The 13,141-nt window shown below is 45.5% G+C and overlaps 1 protein-coding gene across 3 annotated transcripts in view; it reads right to left on the reverse strand.

Moving 5' to 3' along the window:
- The window catches only part of LOC142184476 (diacylglycerol kinase eta-like), a 117,138-nt gene that overhangs the window by 2,733 nt on the left and 101,264 nt on the right, over positions 1-13,141 (reverse strand). For all 3 annotated transcript variants that reach the window (XM_075259362.1, XM_075259361.1, XM_075259363.1), the window contains exons 26-28: positions 9,360-9,446; positions 7,753-7,872; positions 3,569-3,677 (exon numbers count right to left, since the gene is read on the reverse strand). In XM_075259362.1, coding sequence (XP_075115463.1) covers positions 3,569-3,677; positions 7,753-7,872; positions 9,360-9,446 — 316 coding nt within the window. The remainder of the gene's footprint in view (positions 1-3,568; positions 3,678-7,752; positions 7,873-9,359; positions 9,447-13,141) is intronic.

Here is a 13,141-nt window from a genome sequence, read left to right on the forward strand (position 1 = left end):
ATCTCTGCCCCCAGTTTGTTGTCCCCCATCTTTGCCCCCAGTTTCTTGTCCCCCCATCATCTGCCCCCAGTTTCTTGTCCCCCCATCTCTGCCCCTAGTTTCTTCCCCCCATCTCTGCCCCCAGTTTCTTCCCCCCTTCATCTGCCCCCAGTTTCTTGTCCCCCCATCTCTGCCCCCAGTTTCTTGTCCCCCTTCATCTGCCCCCAGTTTCTTGTCTCCCCATCTCTGCCTCCAGTTTCTTGTCCCCCCCTTCATCTGCCCCCAGTTTCCTCCCCCCCATCTCTGCCCCCAGTTTCTTGTCCCCCCTATCTCTGCCCCCCGTTTGTTGTCCCCCCATCTTTGCCCCCAGTTTGTTGTCCCCCATCTCTGCCCCCAGTTTCTTGTCTCCCAATCTCTGCTCCCAGCTTCATGTCCCCCCCCCCCTACATTGGCCCCAGTGTAGTTGGACTCACCTTGCCACGCTCCCCCGCCGCTCTCTCCGCTCGCTGACTGCACATAGTTGTCGGGCGGCTGGCTGCCTCGCGCTGCCTCCCTGGCCTGTCGGTCGTGCGCTTTTATTGCAGCCCAGGCAGGTAGACTGCAATAGAGGCGCCGATATTAAACAGTGCATTGCCGAATACCGGCGCCTCTATTGCATACGCAGCCAGCCGCCTGACACCTATGTGCAGTGAGCGAGCGGAGAGAGCGGCGGGGGAGTGTGGCAAAGTGAGTCCAACTACACTGCGGCCGATGTAGGGGGGGGGGGACATGAAGCTGGGGAATGTGGTTGATCCCTGGGGACACCGACCTAGGGCCCCCCACCCCCACCCCGGGACACCCCCTTCCCATCCCCCTGTACCCGCTGCACTGATCTGTGGTGTGTCGGTGCAGCAGCCTCCTCCTTAGCCGTCCGTGAGTTGTGTAGGTGGCCTGGGATAGCTGCGGCGCCGGGACCCTGTGGGCTGCCGTCATCTTGCTCACTGTGTCCCTGCTGAATCTCTGCCCCCAGTTTCTCCCCCCCCCCTTCATCTGTCCCCAGGTTCTTGTCCCACCCTTTCTCCGCCCCCAGTTTCTTGTCCCCCCATCTCTGCCCCCAATTTCTTGTCCCCCATCTCTGCCTCCAGTTTCTTGTCACTCCCTTCATCTGCCCCCAGTTTCCTGTCCCCCCATCTCTGCCCCCAGTTTCTTGTCCCCCCATCTCTGTCCACAGTTTCTTGTCCCCCCATCTCTGCCTGCAGTTTCTTGTCCCCTCCTTCATCTGCCCCCAGTTTCCTGTCCCCCCATCTCTGCCCCCAGTTTCTTGTCCCCCCATCTCTGCCCCCAGTTTCTTGTCCCCCCCATCTCTGTCCCCAGTTTCTTGTCCCCCATCTCTGCCCCCAGTTTCTTGCCCCTTCATCTGCCCCAGTTTCTTGTCCCCCCATCTATGCCCCCAGTTTCTTGTCTCCCCATCTCTGCTTCCAGCTTCATGTCCCCCCCCTCTACATTGGCCCCGGTGTAGTTGGACTCACCTTGCCATGCTCCCCCGCCGCTCTCTCCGCTCGCTGACTGCACATAGTTGTTGGGCGGCTGGCTGCCTCGTGCTGCCTCCCTGGCCTGTCAGTCGTGTGCTTGTATTGAAGCCTAGGCAGATAGACTGCAATAGAGGTGCCCGTATTATACAGTGCATTGCTGAATACCGGCGCCTCTATTGCAGTCTACCTGCCATACGCAGCCAGCTGCCCGATACCTATGTGCAGTGAGCGAGCGGAGAGAGCGGCGAGGGAGCGTGGCAGGGTGAGTCCAACTACACTGGGGCCGATGTAGGGGTGGGGGACATGAAGCTGGGGAATGTGGTTGATCCCTGGGGATACTGACCTAGGGCCAACCCCCCCAGGACACCCCCTTCCCAACCCCCTTTACCCACTGCACTGACCTGTGGCATGTCGCGTGCAGGAGCCTCCTCCTTAGCTGTCCGCGAGCTGTGTAGGTGGCCTGGGATAGCAGCGGCGCCGGGACCATGTGGGCTGTTGCCATCTTTCTCACTGTGTCCCTGCTGAATCGGCACGCCCACCTTCAGCCCCCAACCTATAGTGCCGCAGCCCTGGCTCCAGAGCCCACCCACAGCCTGCCGTGCACCAATAGGAGGTGCGTTCACAGACCAGCGCTGGCGGAATGCCAGCTGCTACAGCCATGCCAGAGGATTCTTTGGAGGGTCACGGTGGCGATTTGGGGTGAGTGACCCACATTTAAAGTAGCCTATTACCTTTTCCTGGGCAGTGTGTGTGTGTGTGTGTGTGTGTGTGTGTGTGTGTGTGTGTGTGTGTGTGTGTGTGTGTGAAATTTCCCCAAAATCCATTCAGCCGTTTGGCTGTGATTGAGAAACAAACATCCAAACCCACAAACTTTAACCTTTATAATATTAATAGGATTCCGATCTCATGAAAGGTCCCAGGGGAGATGGTTATTGAAGAACCCTGCTTTTACTCGATTGAGTCTTAAGGATGAGATATCTGGGGTACTACCGAATGTGAACAACTGTTAAAGGGGTTGTCCCAGATATACAGTTTTTGGCAAGGGGCTGGTGAAGGTGAAAAAAAGACCCTCATCTGTTCCCAGTGCTCCGGTGTCTCCCACCTTGGTCTAGTCCAGTGGTGTCCCAATGCTTCTTCAGTGGAAGATCTCACCTCATGTGATGTGAGTGGCCTCAGTGGCAGCAGGATCAGACCACAGGGGCAGACACGGAGCACTGGGGACAAGGAGGACAGGTGAGTGTGGGTTTTTTTTTTTTATTCCCAGACCTCCTTGCCAAAAACTGTATACCCTGGTCAATCCCTTTAATCTATAGGCCATAAGCATTGAGAAAGTGACAAGCATGGAAATGGTTCTGCCTTCCTATATTCACAGCATTGCTATAAAAACAGCAAACTGGTGTGTTGGGTTCCGACTACCCCAAATCAGTAGTTGAGCAGAGTGTTGGACTGGGGCGCATGGACTCTATTGGGGACGTTTTAGGTTGAATTTGCAGCCTGAGTAAAATCAAAGAAAATGATATCAGAGCAGTAGACTTGTGATAAGCAGATTTTATATGGAACTGAAGGTAATGAATAATATAACTAATATATAAGAAACTCTGTAATATATCTTGAAGAAAAATACTTCTTTCTCCACTTATCAGGCTGCTTTGCAACCCCTTTCCTTTACTTAGCTTGTTACCAGTAATAGAATCTGTATCCGGGGAGGAAAGCCTTACACACACAGATAAAGTTATAGCATAGATGTCTATACAGGGTGAATGGGGGAGGAGGAAGCTGTTGACCGGAAAGTGAAGGGAGTAGAAAGGAAATCAGAGTGATAAAAGGAGTAGAAAGCATTATTCTGAAAATTTCTAAGACGCTGTTGTACTATTCATTTATTAATAACTGGAGGTCGGCTTAGGTTGGTGAATTGAATGAATTTCTGCTACAAATCTGCACAAAGATAAAGCAAGTGAATACAGAAAACCTTCATCGGCTCATCGGCTGTAACATGTATGGCCTGCTTTACACAACCTAATGATCATGGAGCACAATGCGCACATTTAGGATTACGGGATATTCTCTACATCACTTACCTGTCAAGGAGCTATTGGATTTTTGCTTATGACACTTTTCTTTTTCTTTTCTTGGTTTTGAAATAATTCGGAGCTTTAAGCTTCCTTTACCGCTGACATCACTGTTCTCCTAATAGTAGTAAATACATACATCTTACTAGACGGATCATAATATTCCATTATATTTTATACACAAGTACAAGTCCAAGTCTAGAGATCAAAAATCTGTCTATAGTCCAATAAATAATCATGTGGTGTTATCTCGGGCTGCGGAATATGATGGCGCTATATAAGGAAGTTAACCACTTCAGTACCGGGCCAATTTGTGGTCCAGGACCAGACACATTTTAGGTTTATTTTGTATGTGTGGTTTTGAGGGCTGTAACATTTTTCCCGTATGTCTCATTCAACTAATTTTTGCGTCTTTTTTTCGGGGACACATAGGGCTTTATTTTTATGTTGTTTTTATTTTCAAATGTGTTTTAATTTTTTTTATATCCGGGAAAATATAAACAAAATAGGAGGGAAATTGTGTCTGGTTTTCACTTTTTTTTTTTTATTTAATAACACAAAGTGTCACTGAAAAACTTTATAATATAGTTTTTCCTCTCCGTTATGGTAATTTTTATTTTGTATGGTGTTGTCAGGGGTGGGGCTATAAACTTTAATAACGGCGTTTTATTAGCGTATTATTTTATTTATTTTAATGATTTTATTTTAATTTTTTTAAACTTTTTTTATTATATTTTATTTTTTTCAGATTGTGTCCCCATAAGGTCAAAAGAGATCTTTGGGGACATCTGATCGCTTATTTTTTTGTTAGGGAGGCTGTTTTCCCCTATACCTAGGGCTGGTACATTTAACCTCAGTTGCAGAATGAATCCAGCCTCCTGCACACTGTTCTTTAGACTTACAGAACTAATCTGGATCCTGTAGGACACTGAGCCCGGCGGATCACGTGACCGCTGGGTCAGAGGGTGGCCGCATCATGGCGGCGCCCATAGCCGTGTATACAGTGCTCATTGAGCGCTGTATACACAGCGATCGAGAAGGCAGGGAAGATAATAAACCTTTCCTGCCATCTCTCTGGGAGCTCCGGCTGAAGTTACAGCCGCTCCCAGTGAAAGCAGCTGCACAATCTCCATCCAGCTGCTGTGTTCTGATTGGACGTACCGGTACGTCCTGTCAGAACTAGGCAACCACTATCCGGACGTTTATACTCTATGGGCGGTCTGGAAGTGGTTAAATTAATAATGCCAAATAAATAATAAAATTAAGAATCTCTATGGGTTAGTTGGTTTTGTACTATTTTAATCCTCTCTTCTGTTTGATGGACCTAGATCTTTTTCCAACCGACTATGTAACATCAGAGAGGCAGTGGGGCAGGAGATAAGCATGTGTCTCAAGAACTGGTGTAGGAAGAAGGGATTTGGGTTCTTCAAGAACTAGACCAACTTTGCTATTGGATACAGTATGGATAGACTGGGGAGTATTCAGGTATCTTGGGAGGGAAGAAGGCTGGAAGGTTGGAGGAATATTTAAGGACCAGGGAAGGACAACTGTTATATAGATGGGCAAAATAGTGCAGAGAGTGAAAAGGGGCTGAGTAATGAAATTGGGGATGAATTGGAGAGGTGAGAAAGTGATAACAGCTAGTAGGAAACAATAGGGATAAGGACAAGCACCTGATGTGCATAGTGACTACATCAGATGTGATATGGCAATTGGACAAGTGCTTTGTGAAGTGGAGATAGGGCATAGCAGATAAGAAGCTGTCACTATAACAACATGAAATAGAAGACATAACATACAGACGGATAAACAATAAAACGGTGATTTGTAACAGAACACTCAGATTTATGCTTACGACAGTAAGAAACCTGGCAAATTGCTATTGCACTTATTTTGTTTCTCCGAAATGGGTCTTATATTACCTTTTGCTCCAAAAGATGGGTCAGGGGATGTCTTATTATTTTCCATGAACAACAATCCACTCACCAGAACCCCCCTACACCCAAAACCATTAGAGTCTGCAAATACCAATGGTGGATGGGCTCACACAGATCTGTGTCCCTCCTGTCATAGGCCTGTCACTGTCAGGTCCCTTGCTGTTGCACCAGTGCTCCACCGCAGCCAAGTGTAGCAGTTGGCTCCCCCTAGTGACTGGAAGCAACCACAACGGAGTGATGCCAGTGGGACTAGCTGATCTGTGTGTGAACCCAGCACTATGGTAGTCAACCCTTATTGTTGTGGAGAACCATCTCACTAGTGCCATATTGTACACATAGCTCACTTAAAGTCAAAGTCTGATTCTTTTGGGGTTCGATTCTTCTGGGGATATCTTATCTGTTGGGGATGCGATTTTTGGGGGTGTCCTCTTTCCTTGATGAAGGGTCTACTGTATCTTTGTATTTACTTTTTTATATGTATAGCTGCCGGGACACTTTTTTTTTTAGTGAATTGTAACTAGGGCTTATTTTCGGGGTAGGTCTTATTTTCAGAGACACACAATACTGTTTGAGGACCATGAAACATCATCCAGTAGGTGCGGTTATGGTTAATATTCATCTATCATCTATTTAGAAGAGAGAAGGTAAAAAAGGAGGGTGACAGATGAAACATTGGGTGGCATAGTCAAGGTAAAATCTGCTGATGATTTTGGGGTGATTACCGCCCTAAAATCCGCGTCAACTTCAGCCGTGTGAACAGGGCCTTGTTGTAGGATTTCTGAATGAGACAAAGGTCAGATAGTAGGTAGGTGGATGGTTTAGATATAGCTATACATAGTGCTAGAAAAGTGTCATTGTAAGAATTCATATTGTGAGATATTCGCTTTGTATTTTGGGAATACATTTTATTTTTTATTTTGGGTTTTTTCATCCTTCTCAAAAAGTGAAATTTATTAGAAGTCTAGCCTAATTTTCTCTAAAAACTGGCATAAACTCTTTGCGCAAATAATTGGGAGCGATGAGAAATTGTCTTTCTATGAATCACTGTGCAAAGAAACATAAATTGGACTTTTACAAATACACAAATATAATCAGGTCCTGCATACAGATCCTGCACTCACTAAATAGGGAGGAGTATAGGACCGACCAAGGCTCCTTTCTACAATTGCACTATAGCAAACACACGGTTCCCTAGGCACTATGGCATTTTATATGCTATTCATTTAGTTATTTATCTACTGGCCACAAAATGACTTTGCTTTTCCAATTGTCAAATAACTCTATACAGGAGATTCAACTACCGTATATACTCGAGTATAAGCCGACCCGAATATAAGCCGAGGCCCCTAATTTTACCACAAAAAACTGGGAAAACTTATTGACTCGAGTATAAGCCGAGGGGAGGAAATGCAGCAGCTACTGGAAAATGTCAAAAATTAAAATGGTCGGAGTTTTTGGGTGCAGTAGCTGCTAGGTGATGGGGAAGGGGTGTTTTGGTTGTCTGTCTGCCCCTTCCCTGAGGACTGTTTTTTTTTCCCCCACTTGGAGTTCAGCCTGGCTGAATATAGGGGATCTGCAGATATCCAGGGGTGAACCTGCCTGTCTCGCCGCCCGGGGCGGATGACAGAAAGCCGCCCTCCCCAGGAGGAGGGGGCGGAGCGAAGGGGGCGTGGCAGAGCGGTGTTAGCAGGCAGTGAGCAAGCACGCAGAGGACCTGCTCTCTGCCTGAGCGTGAGGGGAGGCCGCTCGGTGACGCTAAGCCAGTCCAGGACAGCTTGTCCTGGACTGGCTTAGGATGAAAAATGCCGCCCTCCCCGGGGCCCTGGCATAGCGCCGCCTGAAGCGGTCGCTTCAGGTCGCCTCATGGGAGGTGCGGCGCTGCAGATACCCTATATTCAGTAGACCAGGCACTTTCAGACACAGGGATACCTAATGTGTTTGTGTTTCACAGTCATTTTCTTTTGTATGTATTCTAGGGAAAGGAGTGATTTAGAACTTTTATTTTTTTATTTTTTTTTAAAGCTTCTTTTTTTTGTTCCACTATTTTATTTTATTATATATTGCTATTGCAGCTGGTCATAGACCCCCCCTCCCCCTCCTAAAAAAAATAAAATAATAATAATAATAATTTAAATTTTTTTTGCTGACTCGAGTATAAGCCGAGGGGGGCTTTTTCAGCACAAAAACTGTGCTGAAAAATTCGGCTTATACTCAAGTATAAATATACAAGCCAATACCCAAAATCAGAGCGCTCACCTCCACTGTTGATTTAATGATATGTGCCATCCAATGGATATCAGATAACTTCTGCAAGTCTTGACTCACTCCATTGACAGCGCAGAGTAGACCTTCCTCTTCCTGAGGAGACTCCCAGTGCTATAGATAATACAGACATATAATTACATATAGAAGAAGACAGGGTAAGCTTATTTTAATAATACCTCTTTACAGTACTAACATGCAACACTTTTAAATAACTATGACATGCTGTGTTTTTTACTGTTCATGTTCTGCTATGGCCCTGTCTGAGTATGGACTATATGGGTTTATTCTCACATAAGCTATTACAATGTATAACATATATGCCCAGTGTTCACAAGGATTACATCAAGTTTGCAAAGAAACAAGAAGTTTGCATGGACATACACAGGTTTTGTATAGAGTACAGAGCCTTTTTCCTAGGCTTGGGATGACTTAGATTATTTCGATTAGTTTACAATCCCTCCTGATTTCTTGCACATTTGTCATTATATATTAGTTTTTTTGCAATCTTTTCATTTCATTGCCTCCGTGAAAGGTACTTTTAGTGCATATATCATCACGCAGATGTTCTTGAAGTTTTACTGTTAGGGAATAGCCAGATGATAATTCCCCAGAAGCTGCTGGAGAACCCTGGAGGAAGGGGCACAAGGGACAGTGAGCCCTAAGCTGAAGCCCCCAACTGTCCCTTCCTATTGCCAGACCCTATCCCATGTAATAGGCGACAACCACGAAGACAGTCCCTCCCTAAATACGTGAAACACAAAACGCAGACAAGACGGACAACAACAAAGGAAGATCAACTAGGCAGGGTTCGGTAACAGTCGAGCAATGCAGTGCCAAATCGGAGTCCAAAAGAATAGTCAGTAGGGAAGCCAGAGGTCAAAGATTAGAATACAAGTAACAAAACAGCAAGAGAAGCCAGCAAGCACGAGGCAATAACAGGCACCAGTGTGAATGTGAGCAAAGACTAAATAGGGGAGGAAGAATCTGCCCTGGACCTGATAGGAAGGCAGGCTGTCAATCACAGGCAATACAAAATTTAACCACTGAATGTACAGAGGCAACAAGGGCAGAAGACGAGTGTGGTGCAAATACAATCACAGAACTAGAGCCGTATTCACACAGTGCAACTAAAAATGTTAAGCAAATTATCAAACTGCACCCGCCTCCTGCACCGCAGCACGCGAGTAGTGAGTGGCGCAGAGACCCGAACAGGCAGAGATGTTACATTTACTCTATAGTGAAAACATATGTAGTACGCAATATGTCAAGTGATGTCTGCTAAGACAATAGCTTCTATGGCTGGAACAATGGCAAGTCCCTTCATCGTCTCAGCACCAATATTTAGGGGGAGGACATTAAATGCTACTCGGCACCGATTAGATCTCGCACTTGTAGTAAGAAGATGGAGATGGCAATCCTGTAATTTTTAATGCACTGACTACACTGTATATGAGGCACTATTGCGGGCATTATCGGAGAGGCTTGGCAGTTTCGACATTGAATTGTGGTACAGATAACTATATCAGCTAAAGGAAGAAATAACACTGGGAGTTTTTTGAACATACATGATAAAATCTTTGCTGTTGCTAGAAACTCACCTGCTTACTCCCCATGAATGCTCTGGTCTCCGTGTACAATGCCTTGACACTAATCGCAACATCAACTGCCGTGTTTCTGCTCAACAACTACAGAAGGAAAATGGACATATTAGTTAATATCCCATCTGTCCGTCTGTAACAAAGCTGATGTATCATGATGTATATTCCAACTAATGCTCTTCTAATTCTTATTCTCTAAAATATCCACTGAATTTGCTCATAGGGTTAGATCTAGATCCACACATTATGACAATGGTTACCATTAGTACCATTGCCATTGGCCACTGGGTCACTATAATCACAGCCATTTCTGCCAAAGTGTCCCCTCCTGTTGGCTCTGAAGTTGATAAATTGGGTTGCAGAAAAAAAAACACTTTTCACAGAAAGTCTACACCATGTCTACACCATGTCTACACCATATGGGGCCCCAATTTAGGAAGATGCTACAGATAATGGAGCAATGGAGAGAAGCAGCTATTCCTATGTGGGATCCTTGGTATTACCAGCACCCATATCGCAACATTACAGCTCTAGGCTTTGCTACAGCACTATATGATCGGGTTGTTTCCTCCTCTTTAATTTTTGTTGGATTGTCATCGTTCATGTACAGGCTGAAGTGACCAAGATTGCCAGTCCATTACTGTCATGTGATGTCTGACTACCTAACATTAATAGGAGGGGGAGGCAGCGGGGAGACAGCAATGGTGCAGAGAAACAGGAGGATGCTGGGACTTCAGCACTGAAAGACTCAAAGCAATATAGGTATGTGTTATAAAATAACAATTGTAGAGCAATTTTCCTTAGACCTCTGCTCAGTTGCTCCTCTTAGAAATGTATGAATAAACTGACAACAGGGTGTCAGATAGGTCTCTACTAGGGTTGAGCGATCGGGATCGGAAAAGATCGGATTCTGATCGGCGATCGAGTAAATTTCACGATCGAGATCGTAATTCCTACCTGATCTTTTCCAGTGGGATCGAGATCGGAGGTTATCTCAAGATCGGCTCAACCCCAAAAGTGACTTTTCCCATAGAGAAGCATTGACTAGGGTTGAGGATCGGGATTGGAAAAGATCGGATTCTGATCGGCGATCGAGTAAATTTCACGATCGAGATCGTAATTCCGACCCGATATTTTCCATTGGGATCGAGATCGGAGGTTATCTCAAGATCGGCTCAACCCCAAAAGTGACTTTTCCCATAGAGAAGCATTGACTAGGGTTGAGGATCGGGATTGGAAAAGATCGGATTCTGATCGGCGATCGAGCAAATTTCACGATCGAGATCGGGATCGAGATCGGCTGGAAAATGATCGGAAATCGGATTTTAAAATCGATCTTGAAATCTCAAGATCGGCTCAACCCTAGTCTCTACATAATCTGATACTATAGGCACTGGATAGTGTCAAAGTATATAATGACCCACCCTACTGGCCTAACGAATATAGGGGTATGTTCACACAGGGTAATTTGGTCATTCCAGAAAAGATCTGCTACAGGAATTTGATGCATATTTTGGAACTTGATTTTGATTCGGATTCTGAAAATCTGATGAATAATCTGCTTAAAAAAATTTGTAAGCTAAGGGAGCATTGTCCATTCCTATCAGATGTGCAGTCATGTGATAAGGATACTGAACTGCACAGAGCGCTCCTGCACTTGTGGATATTCGAGAAGACATATTTCCCATCAATATCAACATCCAGACCTATTTTATGAGCAAAAACTATCTAGCTTCGCAGTTCAGACTATATCAATTCCTTGGATGTGGATACTTAAAAGCCATGGAGCTGACTTATAATATGCTTCCATTGGCAAGGTTCATGGCAATGATACTCCTCGTCTTACACTTCTGTTCATACAGGTTCTCTAATGGGAATGCATCTGAGTGTAACTGCCCTAAGTATGGTCGGGTGGATCTGAAATTTATCATTTTTTGGAACCTGCCTGACTATTCTAAAGTTCTGTTATCTGGTCAAGAAAGTCACTCTAGCCCATTTGACTATTGTTCCTCCATTTAACTCTAAATTTTTGGGTGGTTGATCCACTAAGAATGTAAGAAGAGGCCTTGAAGGCTTGTGTACAGTTTTGGATTTGACCCCAAGCTCCCCCCAAAAGATAATTCCTGGAGTGCAGCACTTCTTTGACATTTGGGAGAGCTTCATATAGAAGACATGATAAAATTAGACTTTGAGCCGATCTTGAAATTTCAGGATCGTTTTTAAAATCCGATTTCCGATCATTTTCCATTCGAACCCGATCCCAATCCCAATGCAAGTCAATGGGATTTTTTAAATAATGGGAGATTGGATTTAAAAAATGTTCCTAATCACTAAACAGCATGTAGTCCAAAAATTGATTCAATTTTTGGACCCCACGCTGTGTAGTGATTAACCCCCTTCCCCCCGGTGTTCGCTTACCTGCAGCTCCCGGTTCTTCTTCGTTCGGTCCGGTCCTCTGTCCTTCACATCTTCAGAGCGCCCTGAAAACCCCGCCTCCCTAGACTAGTATTGTAGAGATGCATGGAGTAGGCGGGGCTTGGCGCAGCTGGAGAGTGTAGGCGGGGAGACGTGAGTGCATCACTCACGTCTCGTCTCCCAGTACCTGCCCACACTCTCCTAAGCCCCGCCTTCTCTATAATACTAGTCTAGGGAGGAGGAGGCGGGGCGCAGGCGCTCTAAAGCCACATGAAGGAGAGAGTACCGGACCAGCAGAGGGCAGCGGCAGCACTTCTGAGCAGGTAAGTTGAGTGAAGTTCACGAGTAGATAGATATTACTGTACATTGACTCTAGTAGATAGACAAGTCAATGTACAGTAGTATCTATCTACTCATGAACTTACCTCGTCGTCCTCACAGCAGCGCAGCACACAGTGATTTACCGCAGCCTGCCACTCTTCTGCTTCGTCCCTGTTTTACCGTATATTCAGCTGAGTATACAGTAAAACAGGGATGAAGCAGAAGAGTGGCAGGCTGCGGTAAATCCATGGGAATGAATGGACGCAGCCGGCACGCAGGGGGTTAAGCGGCCGGCCGCTTCTATTCATTCCTATGGGTGCGAAGCTTTTCCCACAATGATTGCCCAGTAGCCAAGCATTGTGGGAAATAAGCCCCGATCTCGATCCCACCCGAAAAGATCGGGATCGGAATTCCAATCGCGATCATGAAATTTTCTCAATCGCCAATCGGAATCCGATATTTTCCGATCCCGATCGCTCAACCCTAGACAACACTCCTGCCTGACTACTAGGTACTTGGAGAGGACATTCCTCCAGTGTAGACATGTGGGTCTAAGATCACACCTTGCCTTCATCTCTTCGACCTATCTCCTCCTTGAGTATGGAAACTGGAGCCTGCTAGTACAATTCCTCTGAAAGTGGATCAAGCAGCATGGCCGTACTTGTTATAGCTGTGTTTTATTCTCATTTATTCAGTACAGTTGTATGCTTTTAGTCTCTTTCCGTCTTGCAGATATATCATAGCGGTGAAGTATATATATAATCATGCACATTATATGTCACAAAATGACTCATCACTTTTGCTATCTATAAGTCTTCTGATCTTATCACACTTGTGACACCACAATGTCAATAGGATCGCTTCTGAAAGTGAGTCATTTCTTTTTTTGCCTCCAAAATAGCTCCCAAAGCGACTTCATCTGAAAATTCTCCCAATAATTTCCATAGGAATCAGCCGCCTTCTTTTTTCAGCACGGTTTTATTCATCTAGCTGAGAAAAGAATCATCTTGCCCTATCATAAGGCAGAAATAATACTCCGAATCCCA

Source organism: Leptodactylus fuscus, chromosome 11 (assembly GCF_031893055.1).
Source record: "Leptodactylus fuscus isolate aLepFus1 chromosome 11, aLepFus1.hap2, whole genome shotgun sequence".
Taxonomy (NCBI): domain Eukaryota; kingdom Metazoa; phylum Chordata; class Amphibia; order Anura; family Leptodactylidae; genus Leptodactylus; species Leptodactylus fuscus.